Source organism: Cervus canadensis, chromosome 1, assembly GCF_019320065.1.
Source record: "Cervus canadensis isolate Bull #8, Minnesota chromosome 1, ASM1932006v1, whole genome shotgun sequence".
Taxonomy (NCBI): Eukaryota; Metazoa; Chordata; class Mammalia; order Artiodactyla; family Cervidae; genus Cervus; species Cervus canadensis.
The window spans coordinates 123,444,775-123,463,129 of NC_057386.1; the positions used below are offsets into that span (position 1 = coordinate 123,444,775).

Here is an 18,355-nt window from a genome sequence, read left to right on the forward strand (position 1 = left end):
CAGCCTGCCCGGGGCAGTCCTGCTCCTGTGCGGCAGGTTGATTTCAAATGACAAGATAAAGCATTCTCCTCCAAGCTGGAAACCTAAAAACCTCCTGAAGAAAGCCAAACACAAAAATCACCTATAATCTCCACTACCCAAAGAAAATGCAGAAGAGACCTAGGAACTCTTCCACTCAGGACTGAGGGAGCTGGAATGTGTAGACATACCTCCTGAGACTGAGGGCTGATCCCGAGAGTTACTCAGCACTTCTGGCCTGCCCCCTCTCAGGAAGTGGTCTTAAGGTTGTGGACAGAAGCCCCCAGGGAACAAAGACACATCGCCAGCAAGCGAAAGCTTGTCAGAGGACACTGCAAAGTCCCAAGAGACGGGCATCAGTGTCTGTTCATCTGCTTTTGCCTCTGCCTCAGGTTACACAGAGAATGGCCATGACCCCAGAATGAATTCTCATTGCATCCAGTAATCGCCCCTCATTTCCATTTGGGGATCCCTGTCCCATCCCATCCCACTCCCTCTCAAGTGCCATGAACATGTGCTGTGCTTTTTTGGCAAGCCAGCATCAGAATCTTCTTCTTGTGGGTAGAAAAGTCCCTCCTTCAAGAGTCTTGCTGTGAGGCTGAGTCAGTTTCTGTGGCTTGCAACTAAGAGTCCTGGATGGGGTTCTTCACAGACTCTAGCGATAAAGCTCAAGACCCAGGTCTAAGCATGAACAAGTCTCATTCATCTGGCTGGGGAGGCTCTGCTTGTTCTGATTTACAGAAATTATATATAAAAAAAAACAAAAGGAAATTACGCACTGTGTGCTGCTCAGCTTCAGTTTTTAGCCACATAACCATGTGCTGAGGAGGTTTCCCCAGGACAATAAGGATCATCGGTCTTTCTCTTCTTAAAGAACACTTTCCATAGTTTTTTTAAAAAAATGAAATCACATGAACTTTGCTTGGAACAATTTGGGATACCTCCTTGAGAAAGTGAGAATCCAGGAGGGTATTTGCAAACCTTGGCCAGACTCTCTAAGCAGATGATAGCCAAAGGCAAACTGCAGGATCATGACCCCTGGTGACCCCACAACTGCAGCAGCTAATCAGGACTGATCACAGGGTGGTTAGGGCTGGTTGTCGGGTCCCAGACACTAAATCCACTTCTCAAAAATGCTGCCATTACCAAGGCATCTTTATTATTCATTTAATACTTATAATACAACTATAATAGGTCTTATCTATTGAAGAATTACTGTGTTGGGAGTTGTACCAAGAACTCAACCTCCACATCACTGGATCTTCACAGCAACTCTGTGATAGCTATTATCAACAGTGTCTCCATTTTAAAGGTGAGGAAAAATTTATCAGCAGTTTGTTGAGTGCTTACTATGTACCAGGCACTGTGCTGAGGGCCTCACACTGATTTATTTCATTCATTCCTTCAACAGATATTTGCTGAGCACCTACTACGTGTCAAGCCCCATTTTAGCTGCTAGGAAGACAGCAGCAAGCAGAAGAGACAAAAAAATCTCTGCACTGCTGGGGCAACTATTTTAAAAGCAAAAAACCAATAAACAAGGTAAATAGCTAAGAGCATGTTAAGTGCTAAGGAAGAAAAAAATATACAGCATGGAAGAGAAGAATGGTGTGTCTGTTTGTGTGTCTGTGTGTGTGTATAGTGAAATTTTACTTAGGGTAGCCAGAGAAGGCCTCCCTGACAAGGTAACTTTTGAGTGAAGACTAAAGTGAAGAAGCATATTATGCTGACATGTGAGAAGAGAGAAAAGCAACAAGGCCAGAGATAACCATCAGTTCCATTTTACAGATGAAGAACTGAGGCCCAGAGAACAGGCTGGCTAAAGGTCACACAGCAAGCAAGTGGATGTGCCAGGACTACCATCAAGGACTTCTGGCACTAGGTCAGATAGTTCTTTCCATTGAGATCCCTCGGTGAGCAATGACTTGTGTCTAAATTAAGATGCTTGTGAGAGCCTGCCTGTCACCTAGGAGAGATGGGAAGTGAGTCAGGCTTCCTCCTACATGGTCCCAAATCCACATGGACACTCCCAGGCTTGAGCGCACACACAGGTGTGCATGTAGGCCCTTCTGCCTCCCCGACAATGCAAGTGCAAGAACAGTGTCGCTGAGGGATGTGCAGCGATTAAGCTAATAAATAAAGCTGCCCAATCGATGGTTCCTGGAGCAGAGCACTGGGGAATGAGAAATTGCTACTCGTGTCAGGAAAATCCAGCTTCTCTCAAAGACTGACCAAATCTACACTTCAATCAATAGCAACAGGTAAGAGGGGCTGAGCGGGGAAGAGAGGTGTTGGGGCCTGAGAAGGGGCTAAAGTCACCAGGTACAACTATGTGACTGCAGGCAAGTGACAAGCCCTCTCCGAGTCTTATCTGTAAAAGAGGCGGTGGGAACACCAGTCATTGCTCCAAATGCCACTGTAGGTCCATCCGGCGAATGTCACAGCGCATCACAAATAGCACGACAATTCTGACCAAGCACCACATGTCTGTGGCATAAACTTAGAGGTTACGAGATGGTATAGAGGAGAAAATGAATCTCCCACTCAGCCCATGTGCCCATGCCAGGGGAAACCAACTACTGTTAGCAATTTCTTATGAGTTCTTCTGGAAAGTTCTATACCAACAATTATTCTCACTTGCTTGTATGTGCAAAGAGCAATTTGTCTGAGGTCACTGGCTTGCAAAAGGCAGTGTTCACACTGGAAGCCCTCACATCTATCTAATTTCTCAGCCCAAGTACCCAACTTCTGTGCTATCCTGTTTCTAGCTGTTCCAGTCGGAAGGGAAGTCTGGAAGACCAGTTCACAGACAAGCAAGGTTTCTACCACAGAGAACCCCTCCACTCTCCCTGGGACCGGGCCACCACCAACTTGGGCTACAAGCCTCATGTGGCCAGGCTGGGGCCCCAGCTGGCCCAAGCACCATTTCCTCTTCCTTAGCCACCTGGCCACAGACCAGAATTGCTGAATCTGACCCCTTCTCCCCACTCTGTGTCCCTAGTTCATGCCCTCATTACCACTGACTGGATGGCTACAACAGACCGCATTTCCTACAGTCCACTAACCTCAGCTTGACCTTTTCTAATGTAAAACTTGAACAAGCCACTGCTTTGCTCAGACCCTTTCTAGAGCTCCCCACGGCACTGCAGATAAACCCAGTCTTCCTCCCACCTAACGCAGCCCCTGTTTACCTGTCCAGTCTCCTCTTCTAGCTCCCTCCCTCCAGTCACCCATCCATCCACCACGTGTCCTTATCTGGTTCCTCCAGCACACAAGTCTACAGGCCTTAACCCTTATTGCCCCTCCTACCTGGTGCTCTGTTCCCATTTCTGATTTCTCTTTACTCAAGACAGACTTTCCTTGATCACCATTGAAATGCAACGTTCTTGTTATTTTTCCTCAGCGTTTTCTCACAAGGCTTTGCATGTTTCATAATTACATGCCTTGTTTTTCCTTCACTGCCTGCCTCCTCCTCCCCTAGACCAGAATGTATCCTCTTTGCAGGCAGGAATCCTGTCTCAGTAACAGCTTCATCCCTGACACCCAGTGCAGTACCTGGCACACAGCGTGGGCTCAACTGTTCAGTGAATGAAGAAAATGACCAGAAGCAACACCCTTCACAATGAACCTTCCATGCATTCAATCTGCTTCCTGGCCCACTTTCATACTATTGTTTTGAAAATCTCATAGAGGGTAGGGCTGAAAACCTCAGCCACCCCCAGTGGTAAAACACCTCTGCCACCAGCTCCCCCCACCCCGGCCCCCAGTTATTGCCAGGACTCCTTTTGTCCTCCTATCTTCCGTGCTGTTACATTAAGCAAAATTTCTCCATTGGCAAATAAATGCTTTTCCCATCAATAACCACGGATGACTAAATCAAACCTTTAGCTGCTGTTCTTATCTCTTAAACAGATCCATGGATTTCCCAACTAATCAGAAGGTGAATCAAAGGCTGCCATTTGAGGTGGGAGATAATCCGGTCAATTCTTCCAGGAGGAGGGACCTGGGTGGGAATTTGCGTATGGCCCCCAAAAAACAAACACTCGTGTAAATAAAGCCGGCCTCCATCCTGTCTCCACAATGCAACTCTTATTGAGTGAGTCAGGTGTTTGGCTGATTAAAAATTGATCCATTTCAAAATCTAATCAACAGAATAGGATTCTTTCATACGTTATCAAGAGAGCTGCTGACATCGAAAACCAAACCTGTTATTAACCCATGAACTCCAGTGACCTGCTGCTTGCCGCTCTGCAGGACCGTAAATTATTCAGTGGTCCAAGACCAGGGCTGGCGAGCCTGATGGATTTAGACGAGGGCGCAGTCCAGTGGGTTCAGGTCGATGGCGTGGCCCCGCCGGTCCCCAGGGGCTGGGTTCCAGACACTCGGGTTTTTCGTATCATGACTGCGAATACATTAGCCCTGCCACCTGGGCTTTGCCATGGCTGTGCCTTTGACGGAAAAGCCTATCTCAACTTCCCAAGCAGGGCAGGCAGGATAGCCCAGGCCTCAGGGAGCTGCAGGCCTGGGGAATGATATTATCCCTAATTCCCAAGTTAATAAATTATTTTCTTTGAACTACAGAAAAGGAAAAAATAAACAAAGACAAGGGGGGCCTGGCTACATTTTGCAAACAGTTAGGAACAGGCAATACAGTCAATTCAAATATTTTACCTCCTCGTGCAAGGAAGAGCTCTGTTGCAATGGGACTGTTTAAAGGAGGAGATGAAAAAAGCCAGCCATTGGCTGTTTATATGTCTAGCAGGACCCACAGGGGCCATGGACTCTCTCACCAACTTCTGGACTCTTTGACCTTGAATTAAAGCTTCATTAAGAGCCATATCTTATAAAAACAAGAGCAGAGCAAATAAAGGATTTTTTAAAAGGACACATACCCACGCCAAAGTTTCCATATTGCTAAGCAAGCAGGAAATCCAGCAGCAGCAAAGGCTGTACCTGGCGTCATTTGGGGGCCCGTGTTCCACAGTTGACCTGATTAGAAAGGATTTACAAGGGAAAATGTAAGAGTCCCAGGCAGGGCTGGAAGAAGACAGCAAACTGGGAGAAGACATCTGGACCACCTGACAAAGGGGACTGAGGCAAGTCACTTCCATGTTCGGAACAAGCAGACCCCCGCAGAGTAGATACCATCATGGGCTCCTCGAAGCAGCTGCTGGGAGAACCAGCAAGGCTCTATGGGCCACGCAGGCAAATAAGGTTCCAATCTCAGCTCTGTATTTCCTGGCTATGTGAGTTTGAGAAAATGACTCAATTTCTCACCCGCCAAATGGGAATAACAAAACAGCCATGTATTTTAAATCCAGCTATGTATTTTAAGGTAACCTTTATAAGAAAGTGAAAGTTGCTCAGTCATGTCGGACTCTTAGCGACTCCATGGACCCCATGGACCATTGAATTCTCCAGGCCAGAATACTGGAGCGGGTAGCCTTTCCCTTCTCTAGGGGATCTTCCCAACCCAGGGATCAAACCAGGGTCTCCTGCATTGCAGGCGAATTCTTTACCAACTGACCTATCAAGGAAGCCCTTTATAAGGAAGGCACATGGGAATTACTCAAATGCTCAGCAAATGGAATCTGTTGTTTTTGTTGTTAATATTATTGCTATTATTACGCCGGGTGTTAGTAGTGAATTCAGCATGCTCCTCAACTGCACTATCCCAACCCAAATGCTGGACCTTCATATAACTAGCAAATGTGACCTTCCTCACCAGCACATCAGGCTTAGTGGGAAGCCCAGAAAGTGCCTATAAAATATGTTTAAGCTTGAGAAGGCCCAGGTCCTGGGTTAAACTTCAAGCCCTGCCACTTGCTGGCTTTCTAACTTTGGGAAAGTGAATTCATCTCTCTAAACTTCAGCTTTCAAAACTTCAAAAAGATGAGATGACAGTAAGATGACAGATCTCATGGAATTCACTTATTAGTGCAGTTCCTGGCAACAGTAAGCCCCAATTAACGCTGGTTATCAGCATCATTATTATTCAGACTCAGTTTCCCACTTAATCAAGGAGGTTACTTTGTTCACTGACCAGTGAGAACTGAACCTGGCAGGGGCCTCTTGCTGAGTGGTCCTGAGCGAGCCACTCTACCTCTCTGATTCCTGGGTTCCTCACTAGTAAGGGTAAAAAAATGACAATATAAATTCCAAAAGACAAGGCCCCCATCTGGTTTCATAACAATACTATTCTCTCAGCAACAATAATTAGAACAATGCCCAGGCTACAACAAGCACTTAATGAAAGGAAGAAAAATGGAGCCCTAGTTAAACATATTTGCTTGATGAGTTCTTTTCCAGAAAACATGTGTCCAGCACAAGCTGTCAGCACCAAATGGACCTACAAGGAAGGTGAACATCTCCCTCTCCAGAACCAAACCCAAACTCTGAAGAGCCCCTTGTCGCTAGGATAGGCCCCCAGCCCACCCCCGCCTAGGCAGCCTGGACACTTTGGCTCTGTTCCAGAGAGCATCCAGGAGGCCAGAGAGAGGCTGTTTCCCCAGCCAACAAACTCTTACAGACCACCAGGAATCCTCTCTTAAATAATAATATATTTATAAATCTAAGACCCCTTCTGACCTCTTCTCAAAGCAAAAGCATCCTCTGAAGGCCCCAGGACGTGATCATATTGATCTTGTCTGAGCTGTAATTTCGTGGCTTTGAGTTGAGCAGACAGGGTCGGCCTGCCCAGATGGCTGCGGCCTGGCGGCTCTCGAGTGCCCAGCAGCAGCTGGGATGAAAAAGAAATCAGAGCTGTCCTCCAAAGTTGGGGAGAGCAGCTGCTGCACGCCAGGCTGAGGGCAGGGTCAGGAGCTGGTGGTGGACACCTCCTCCTGCCCTCAGACCTGGCCTGGCATCCTCTGAAGGCCCGTGGGAAACAGAATGAATGGTCCATGAGTCCCTGAGGCTCTGGTCTGGCAGGGTCATGGCAAGGGGTGCAGTTCTGAATCCAGGTCCTGCCCCTTGGCCAGGTCGGACCTTACCTGGACAGATGGTGGAGTCTCAGGAGGCCTCAGGCCTGAGCCCAAGGGGCACCGGTGCCCCCAACAGCGACAGTCAGAATCTAGCAGACACTTGGAGCTGAGACAGGTTTTCAGGCCAGCCAGGCCCGCCCTGCTGCTGGGGCTGCCGTCTACTGTTTACCCGCTGCCTGTTTTCCTCATGACAGGGCTTCCAAGAAGTGCAGACAGAAATCAATGGAGCTGGTCCTGGTGCCCAATCCCCCCACCTTTCTCTCCCGCTGCCAAAGTTCAGCTCTGCTTCCTGTAAAGCTGGGGCGGGCTCTGAGCTGGGCTGAGGGGTAGCCGGAAGTGGAGACGCCCCCTCAGTCCCCTGCCCAGGCTGGAGGCCTCGGGCAGAAGTGTCCCAGGAAAGGTCAGTCAAGGCCAAACCTTTCTTTTCCCCTGCAGGAGACAGCTGACCAGACAGGGAGCAGCAAGGAAGCATTTTCTCTGCCCCACCTTCCTTCCACACAGAACATCGTAAACATCGCTAAGCAGAAGTTTACTCTAAAGTCCAGGCTCACCTGGGGCCTTGGTTAAAAATTCAGACTCAACCCAGCCTTGGGGACTGGGTTTCAGGAGATGGAGGGTGGGACCAGGATTCTGCCCTTTAACAAGCCCTCAGGTGATTCAGTTGAGAAGCCAAGTTTGGGAAACCATATCTGTGTGCAAAGATGCAGCTTCCAGAATGCTAATCACTGGGATGCTCAAAAGAGAAAAGACCCGAAATTAAAGAGGACGGCTAGATGAAATACAGGACACCGGATCAATTTGAATTCAGATAAACAACAATTTTTTTTAAGTATAAAAACATCAAATATTGCACAGAATATACTTTAAAAAATATTTATTTATGTATGGTTGTGCCAGGTCTTTGCTGGGGCACACAGGATCTTCACGGTGGCGTGCAGGCTCCAAAGCACGTGGGCTCTGTAGTTTGCGGCACTTGGGTATAGTTGCCCCACAGTGTGTGGGATCTTAGTTCCTCAACCAGGGCTCAAACCCACACCCCCTGTACTGGAAGGCAGATTCTTAACCACCAGACCACCAGGAAAGTCCCTGCAGGGGCATACCCTGGACCGGGTGTTCGTGCTCAATCATGTTCGACTCTTTGCGACCTCATGGACTGTAGCCCGCCAGGCTCCTCTGTCCATGGAATTTTCCAGGCAAGAATACTGGAGTGGGTTGCCATTTCCTCCTCCAGGGGACCTTCCTGACGCAGGGATTGAATCCATATCTTCTGCATTGGCAGGCAGATTTTTTAGCACTGTGTCGCCTGGGAAGCCCTGCACAGGATATACTTAGATTAAAAATTAATTGTTTATCTGGAATTCAAATGCAACTAAGTATTACCATTTTTTAGTTTTTGCAAAATCTGGCAACCCAAACTGAAAACCATTTACCATTCCACACCAAAGAACTGACATAAACCATAGCTCAACCACACAAGGGAAAATTTATAGCCACTAAATGGATAGCAGTCATCAACACAGCACTTGGCAAGTGCCAGGCCCTCTTCCACCTGCCTCACACTAATGAATTAGTGTAATCTTCCAACAATGGAGGCCAGTATTATTGTTCCTGTTTGACAAAAGAGGAAACTGAGGCACAAATAAGTGAAGTCACTCAGTCAAAGCCACATGGCTAGACAGAGGCAGAGCCAGGGATTGAATGAAAGTTAGATTCCAGAGGCAAGTACAGATTTAATCATCTTACTGTTCTCTAATGGAAAAATAAATAATAAAAGATACAAAAGACTTAACTCATGCAACCTATTATAAGGTGGAATAATACTTACATCTGATTTCATTACATAAAATTTATATATTAATTATAATACAGGTATTAGAAATTGTTAGGTCACACACAGTTGGCAGACGTATAAACTGAAACAACCACTTTGGGAAAAATGCTGGCATATACTATACTGAAGCTATGCAAATAATTCCCAATTAATTCCAGCAATTGCTGGGTTAATTGCTATAACCCAGCAATCCATTCCTTGGTATAAACTATGGGTCTCCACCAGAGGCGATTCTGCCCACCCCTGAGGGGACACTGGGCACCCTTTTGATTGCCACAACTGGCACCTAGTGGGCAGAGGCCAGGGATGATACTCAGCATCCTCCAATGCCCAGGACAGCCCCCACCACAAAGAATCATCCAGACCCACATGTCAGCTGTGTCAATATCTAGAAACTTTGATTTATACTCAAGAAAAACACATGCACCAGTTCAACCAGGAGACATTCAGGCACCAAAGTTCCTAGAAGTGCTGTTAGTAGGAGCCCCAAATTGGAAGCCACCCAAATGCCCATCAACAGGAGAATGGATGAATAAATTGTGGTCTCCTCACACAATAGAATGCTAGATGAGAACGAGAATGAATGAACTGCAGCTACACACAACAATGTGGATGAATCTCAAGAACATAATGTTAGTGAAAGAAGCCATGCAGAAAAGAGCACATGCTGGGTGATTCCTTTCACATGAAGTTCACAAACAGCGAAAACTAACACGTGCTGTTAGGAGTCAGGATGGGTCACTCTGGGGCATGGCTGGCAGTGGCTAGACGGGGCTTCTGGGGCAGGGGGCAGGGGAGTTCTATTTCTTAATCTGAGTGATGGTTCCATGTTTGTGACAAGTCATTGAGCTGAACATGTATGACCCATGACCTTTTCTGTATGTTTGTTATAAAAAAAAAAAATCTAAAGAAATCATGATACAGATTTATCTCACAAACAGGTGATTTTCATTTTCTTCTTTTTGCTTATGTGTTCTTCCTACAATTTCTACACTGAACATACTTTATTTTTTTCTTAAATAAATGAGTAGGTCAACAGCATATGCTGTTTACTCATCAGAAATTTGCTGACCCCTGCCATGTGCCATCCCCAGAATGGGGCCCTTGGGGTGGCAGTGGGGGGACGTGGGAGGGGGCATCTTTGCCCTCAAGGAGGTCACAGTCTTGGTGAGGGCAGGGAGCAGATGGAACTATAACCCAGGTCTGGGCCACAGTCAGCCAGCAGTCAGGTATTTCATCTGTCCAGCCCAGCGTTTTAAACAATTTGAAACCCCTGCTGCAGGGCCAGATATCCCCAGCTGTCTGGCACTCCTGCTCCCTTATAAAACTTCCTCCTGCTTAGCCGGGGCTGAACCCATCACTGGTGTCATCTGCCTGCCCCCATGCTCATGGAAGTTTGCCATTCCCCGAATTAGATATTGCAGTCAGCACTGTACTATGACAGAAGGATGGACAGAGGAAACAAAAATGTATAGGGGTAAAGAGGCTGGGGGAAGGGTGTCAGGGGACTTGCTTTTGACAGAAACATAGACACAGTAAGAACAAAATTTGCTGTTGTTTAGTCGCTACGACGTTGTGTCTCTTTGTGACCCCATGGACTGCAGCATGCCAGGCTTCTCTGCCCTCCACCATCTCCTGGAGCTTGCTCAAACTCAAGTCCATTGAGTCAGTGATGCTATCTAACCATCTCATCTTCTGCCACCCCCTTCTCCTTTTGCCTTCAATCTTTCCCAGCATCAGGGTCTTTTCCAATGAATTGACTCTTCACATCAGGTGGCCAAAGTATTGGAGCTTCAGCATCAGTCCTTCCAATGAGTATTCAGGGTTGATCTCCTTTAGGATTGATTGGTTTGATCTCCTTGCAGTCCAGGGGACTCTCACGAGTCTTCTCCAGCACCACGACTCGAAAGTATCAATTCTTTGGCACTCAGCCTTCTTTGTGATCCAACTCTCACATCCGTACATGACTACCGGAAAAACCATCACTACATAAATAAATCAGGTTTTATTTTGACCAACTTTGGGGTAGAGGGACTATCAACCAGAAAGTCTTAAAGAGCGATGATGGGCCATCCAGGAGGGTCAGCCAGGGTAAATCTGGAGAGGTGCGCAGCAGCTAAACTTCACTGAACACTTGCTATGTGCCAGGCGGCACACAAGGCCGCGCTTTACCTGTACTGGCTTCACTAAACCCGGTGGCCCCACTGGACAGACGGGAAAACTGGGAGGCTCAGAGCATTGACGAGGTTGGCCCAGTGAGGATGGCAGAGCTGAGATACGAACTCAGACCAGGCCTGACTCTAGAGTTAATTCTCTCTGCCAGGCAAAGGGGGGCACAGCAGGCTCCTGCCTTGAAAAACTGTATGTCCCCACCAGAGCTACATTCTTAAACATGAGATTTCCCCCCAATCTCCCATAGGAGAGCCACGATGCCATGTCAGCACCCCTTCTCCTCTCCTCTCAGGGGTCTGCCTGGAGCTACCAGACCCCCGAGGAGGCACACAAGTCAGGAAAGAAGGGAACGGAGTTGAACCAGGAAAGGCAGAGCAGGTGAGCTACAAAGCACTGCTGCAGGGCCCTGCTGGGAACGCAGTTGAAAATACCAGCTGCTCCAACCAGCATCGCCTTTAATCTCTTCAGAAAATGGATGCTGCTCCTGGGTCCCCAGAGAGCCCAAAGTTTGGGCTGAAGGCTTTCTGGAAAAAAGCTGTCGCCGGCGTCTCCACAGTCACCCCGGGTGACGTCTGACACTCCACCGCGCACTGGCTGACAAGCGTCTTCAAAGGACAGAAATCGGCAGCCTTGCCGTCTTTTCATACAGATGTCATTCACCCACAGGAAGCGCTCTCCCCATGCATTGTGAGAGTTATTTTGGTTTAAGGAAGCCAACCCAAGAGCAAATCCAAGAAAGAAATCAAAGGAAGGGGGGGAAAAAAGAGCAACTCTGGCAAAAATGAGAAAAAGTGGCATTTGGGTAAACTGCACACAAAACAATCTTTTTCAAGATGATCTTTTTTGAGATCAAGGATGAGGGGGGAGAACTGTGCTGAATGTCAGCAGGTGTGGTGGGCTCAGGAAGCTGTAAAGGACTTTGTGGGAGTCTGTGGGCCATGTTTAAAGAGTAGGCAAAATCCATTCTCAATGAGCCAGACTTGCTGAGCTTACATGTGACTAGTGAGGAGGGTAGGTGACTAGTGCCTACTAGGGGGTCCCCAAGGGCTTCTCTGAAGAGAATCTGCAACCCAGAGGGAAGGAACAGCCCGCATCTCCTGATGCTCCACGTGGGAGCTTATTTCTCTGGGTAGTTGACTGACACAACCGTGGCTGGGGCACTGCCCAGCCCCCCTCCAAAAGCTCCAGCAGAAAAACCCTGCAGTCATTGCAATTCTGCCCAGAGCTGTGTCCAGGCACACCGTGTGGCCTCCCTGTTCCCTCCTCCTCTGCACGATGTTTTTCAAACAACAGGGAACACCCTGCACCACCGGGCAGGTCAGTACCAGGCCGGGTGGCAGATGTGGCACGTGTCTGGTTCACCTTGTAGAAACCTGGCCATGGAGAATGGAGTGGCCAAGAGTTCCCAGAACACTGCATAGGCAGAACTGTTTTGGAGGGTATTTCTGATTGCAGGCAGCAGAAATTAAGTCAAAGAGTGTAACACTCCCATCTCCCCCAAAATCCAAAAAACAAACAAACAAAAAACATGAAGTGGGCTCCCGTAATCAAACTACTAAGAGATAGAGAAGGTGGCTTCTGGGATGATTCAACCAGAGTCTGTCTCCATATCCTGACTCAGCCTCTCCTTACAGGCTGGCTTCACTCTGTCCCCATGAGGCTGTTGGCAATCCTGGCTACAGGCAGCTCTGGGTTTCCGTCCTTCTAGCAGCTCAGCTAGAGAGAAAACAGAGACTCCCCTCTCTGCTTCAATTGAAAAATCTGGGGAACACTCTTTGATTGGCCCAGCTTGAGTCATGTGACATTACCCCTGAGTAGTGACCAGTCACCTGAGTCAGGGTGGATGGAGTATTCTGATTGGCAGCTCCCTCTCCTCTCCAGACTGAGTCACATGACTGAGGGGAGGAGGCAGGAAGCAAGAAGGTCATCACAGGAATGGGGAGCAGCCGGGCAGATACCCCAAGGTGTTATCTGCTGCATGCTGAGCAGTGATACCTGACTGCTGCCTGATTTTGTCATCTCAGTGAGCACCTGACTGACCTCTCCCCAGCCTGATTTCTAGTCCATTATCATGAGAGACAGACTCACAATAGCCACTTGGATCACAAACATTGGGCCAGAATCCACTTGCCACTCACAAGGTACCAAGTGCTCTGCCAAGTGCCTTCCATGAGTAATCTCATTTGATCCTTACAGCAACCCTCTGTCATCCCATCTTACAGTCGGAGAAGCTGATGCTCAGACAGGTAAAGAGGCTCACCCAAGATCACACACACAGCTTGTAAGAGGCAGAGATGGTTGTTGAAACTGACTCTGGTAGATTTCAAAGCTACTGTTCTTTTTTTAAATTGAAGTACAGTTGATTTACAATGTTGTTAATTTCTACTGTACAACAAAGTGATTGTTATACATATATATACCTTAAAAAAAAATCTTTCCCACTATGATTTATCACAGGATATTGAATATAGTTTCCTGTGCTTTACAGAACCTTGTTGTTTATCCATTCTCTATGTAATAGTTTGCATCTGCTAATCCCAAACGCCCAATCCATCCTTCTGCCACTTCTCCCCACCCTTGGCAACAACAAGTCTGTTCTCTATGTCTGTGAATCTTTTTCTGTTTCATTGGTGTCATATTTAAGATTCCACATATAAGTGATATCATACGGCATTTGTCTTTCTCTTTCTTACTTTACTTAGTGTGATAATCTCGAGGTCCATCTGTGTTGCTACCAATGGCAGTATTTCATTCTTCTTTATGACTGAGTAGTATTTCACTGTATATATGTACCACATCTTCTTTATCCATTCATCACTAGATGGACATTTAGGTTATTTTTATGTCTTGGCTATTTTAAACAGTGCTACAATGAACACTGGGGTGCATGAATCTTTTTGAACCAAAGTTTTGTCCAGATATATGCCCAGAAGTGGGACTGCAGGATCATACGGCAGCTCTATTTTTGCTTTTTTTGAGGATCCTCCATACTATTTTCCACAGTGATTTTAACAATTTATATTCCCACCAACACCATTGAGGGTTCCCTTTTCTCCACACCCTATCTAACATTTATTTGCAGACTTTTTAATGATGGCCATTCTGACTGGTGTGAGAGAGTACCTCATTCAGTTTAGTCGCTCAGTCATGCCCGACTCTTTGCGACCTCATGGACTGCAGCACACCAGGCTTCCCTGTCCTTCACCGACTCCCAGAGCTTACTCAAACTCATGTCCATTGAGTTAGTGATGCCATCCAACCATCTCATTCTCCGTCTTCCCCTTCTCTTCCTGCCTTCAATCTTTCCCAGCAGCAGGGTCTTTTCCAATGAGTCAGTTCTTTGCAGCAAGTGGCCAAAGTATTGGATTTTCAGCTTCAGCATCAGTCCTTCCAATGAATATTCAGGACTGATTTCCTTTAGAATGGACTAGTTGGATCTCCTTGCATTCCAAGGGACTCTCAAGAGTCTTCTCCAACACCACAGTTCAAAAGCATCAATTCTTCAGCGCTCAGCTTTTTTATAGTCCAACTCTCACATCCATACATGACTACTGGAAAAACCAGAGCTCTGACTAGACAGATCTTTGTTAGCAAAGTAATGTCTCTGCTTTTTAATATGCTGTCTAGGTTGGTCAGAGCTTTTCTTCCAAGGAGCAAGTGTCTTTTAATTTCATGGCTGCAGTCACCATTTGCAGTGATTTTGGAGCCCAAAAATATAAAGTCCCTCATTGTTTCCATTGTTTCCCCATCTATTTGCCATGAAGTGATGGGACCAGATGCCATGATCTTAGATTTCCGCATCTTGAGCTTTAAGCCACCTTTTTCACTCTCCTTTTTCACTTTCATCAAGAGGCTTTCTAGTTCCTCTTCACTTTCTGCCATAAGGGTGGTGTCACCCGCATATCTGAGGTTATTGATATTTCTCCTGGCAATCTTGATTCCAGCTTGTGCTTCATCCAGCCCAGTGTTTCTCATGATGTACTCTGCATATAAGTTAAATAAGCAGGGTGACAATATACAGCCTTGACATACTCCTTTTCCTATTTGGAATCAGTCTGTTGTTCTATACTTTGGCCACCTGATGCAAAGAGCTGACTCATTTGAAAAGACCCTGATGCTGGGAAAGATTGAGGGCAGGAGGAGAAGGGGACGACAGAGGATGAGATAGCTGGATGGCATCACCAACTCAACGGACATGAGTTTGGGTAAACTCCGAGAATTGGTGATGGACAGGGAGGCCTGGCATGCTGCGGTTCATGGGGTCGCAAGGAGTCAGACACGACTGAGCAACTGAACTGAACTGAACTGATTTGGCTGAATCTTAGTTGTGGTAAGCAGGCTCTTCGTTGCAGTGTGCAGGGTTTTCTCTAGTTGCAGCACATGGGCTCTAGGGCACTTGAGCTCCGTAGTTGTGGCACACAGGCTTAGTGACCCCCGCAGCAGGTGAGATCCTACCTCCCTGACCAGGGATCAAATCCACATCCCCTGCATTGTAAGGTGGATTCTTAACCACTGGACCACCTGGGAAGTCCCAACCTCACTGCAGTTTTTATTTGCAGTTCTCTAATAATTCAAAGTAAGCATTCTTAATACTGACCCCATTCTGACCCTCAGAGAAAAACACTTGAAAGAGTCAAGCTCCCCTAAAGAAGCACAAGGAGACAGAGGCAGGCCCCCAGGTACAATGACCACAGAATGGTACCCTCTAACACAGAAACAGTCACCTGTACAGAGCTGAACCCCCCTTCCATCACGAACCCAGGGCTTGCCACCAGTGGGTGATCAACAAATATTGGCTGAACTGGATCCAAACCCTGGAGAAAGTGAGGATGAAGAGGTTCCCCAGGGGATGTTTGGCCTCTGGTCCCTGTGACCAGAGAGTGATACTCCCTGTGACCACGGAGTGACAAAATGGGCCCTGAGTCCAGGGCAAGTGACAAGCGTTAGATCACCTGAGAAGCAGGGGCACTGCCAGACGTTCTAAAGAAGGATCCCAAAGGAGAAACTCAATCTTCCACAACACTGAAAGAACTTCGTGTCTAGTAATATGGAAACAAGATAACCTGAAATGCTCGCACTACAAAATATCCAGAAATAATGGATGAAACATACCAACACCCTTTTAAATATATAGGTCAGTTCAGTGTGAAAGTTAAGAGAAATTCTCAAGGGCCAAAACTAAAGAGGAAACTGAAAATCAGACTGCTAAGTATGTGAACTAATACTTCAGTGCCCCTGACAATGAAAGGGTGGGACAGGTGCCCATTTTAGTCCAGAGATCTTCACCCTCAGTGACAGTGGGTCAGAACACATCTATCCACTAATGCAGAAAGAGAACAATGGGATTTGATCTGTCTTGGCCCTGTTTCTAGATTAGAAAACCAAAAAAGCAGTTTTCCCTGGTAATTCATAACCAAAGGTCTGCCCTTATAGGGGTTTACAGGTCAATTTTATACTGCCCTTCAAGTTCTCAGACTTGTATACACCGGCATCACCTGGACACACAGATTGTTGGGCTCTACCCCCAGAATTCCTAATTCAGAAGATCAGGGATGGGACCAAGAATTTTCATGTCTAAGTTCTCAGATGCTTTTGGTCCAAGGACCACACTTTGAGAACCATTGCTGTCAGTCAAGTAATTAATATACAAAAAGTAATTTTCCTCTAGTAATACCCTGGACACTAAGCAAAAGTGAATACAAAATCTCTAGAGCAGGAGTGAGCCAACTATGACCCGCAGGGCCAAATCCCACCCGCCTGCAGGCCAAATCCAGCCACATCCATTCAGTTACTTATTTCTGATTGCTTCTGTTGCACAACAGCAGAGCTGAGTTGTTGCATCAGAACCCACAAAATTAAGAATATTTGTTACCTAGCCTTTTAGAGAAAAAGCTGGCCAACTTCTACTCTAGAGGTAACCCAGGCCACACAAAATTCCCAGAGATTCAATTCTCCTAAAGGTGAGCTTAAAATCTAAAATTACAAAACACACAGGGAAACAGTCTACTATGTGTGAGAATAAATAGACACAACTAGCAGAATCAGATATAAGAACTTCAGATAAAGGAATTGTAATATACAGACTATAAATGTAACAGAGGGGCAGAGCTTACATTTAGCAACTCTGAGGTCAATCAAGTGTGAGATCCACTGTGTGCCAAGCTTTGGGCCAAGTGTTTTAACCTGGTCCAAATCCTTTTCACATGAAGAACTCCACATCAAGTATGAGACTGAAGCTCAAAAATGTTTCTTCATCTTCCTAACTTTATACAGCAAATATGAAAGACAGCCAGTATGAAACCTAGGCTTTGGCCAAAACCTAGTTCTAGAAGGTTCTAGAGCATCTGACTCACTTCCACTCCACAACAGGGTGATCCACAGTAGGGGTTGGGAGCTCATAACTTGCAGTACCCAGCTAAACATGGAGAACCCAACAACCTCCTGAAACTACATGCAAAATGCTGTGTCTCAATCAACAGTGTTCCTGAATAAAGGATAATACCTTTCATCAGATTCTCAAAGCCTAAGAACCCCAGATATAACCAGATCCAAATGCAAACCTTCTTGCTGCACCACACCAGAACCCTGTTAATAACTAACATTTCTCGTGCATGATGTTAAGCACCATTTGAAATTTGTACGAATATGCTTGTTTAAATCCCACACAATCCTTTGAGGAAGTACTTTTTATCATCCCCATTTTACAGACGAGAAAACTGAGGCTACAGAAGGGTCAAGTAACTTGCCTGGGGTCCCACAATTAACAAGTGGCAGAACAGGAACCTCAGAGTGGAACCCACTCACCTGCACGCTTTAACCCCTGCCACAGTGCCTCCTGCTGCATGTAGTAAGCAGCCATCCAGTTCTGAAACCAATTACTTATCTATATAAGTTTGGAGGGCCTGGGGTCTTTCCTATCTACCCTGGAGCCATTTCTACATACACAATAAACACAAGGGTACATCTACTCTCATTTCAGAGCAAAACTCCCTCCTAATCCCAATCTTCACATCCAGAAAAATATTTTAAGGCCAGCCAGACATGAATAGGACACTTCTTGGAGTGTGAGTATTCCCCTATCCCCCACCACCTTGCCTGGCGCCAGCCCAGACCCCAACTACCTACTTGGCTGCTGCTTTGCTCATCGCCAGCGTAAACACACATTTACCCAATTTTTCAGAATGAGCAATATTTACTCAACAGCCCAGAATGGCTCATATGGAACTATTAAACCCCATTGCCTCAGTCTGCAGCTTGGAGTGCGATAATGAATCAGTATTTTGGAGTGATTACGATGCTAATAAGAATGTGTGAGGCACAGAATATCACTATGCAGGGGCAGCCGCCAAAT

General features: G+C 46.6%; 1 protein-coding gene across 3 annotated transcripts in view; it reads right to left on the reverse strand.

Moving 5' to 3' along the window:
* CUX2 (cut like homeobox 2) overlaps positions 1-18,355 on the reverse strand; it is a 268,803-nt gene that overhangs the window by 219,208 nt on the left and 31,240 nt on the right. Inside the window, exons 1-2 of one of the 3 annotated variants that reach the window (XM_043440692.1) lie at positions 7,011-7,133; positions 4,911-5,007 (exon numbers count right to left, since the gene is read on the reverse strand). The exons of the other annotated variants lie outside the window; for them this stretch is intronic. Coding sequence (XP_043296627.1) covers positions 4,911-4,928 — 18 coding nt within the window. The 5' untranslated portion in view covers positions 4,929-5,007; positions 7,011-7,133. Of the gene's footprint in view, positions 1-4,910; positions 5,008-7,010; positions 7,134-18,355 lie in introns of those variants that run through there. 3 annotated transcript variants of the gene reach the window in all.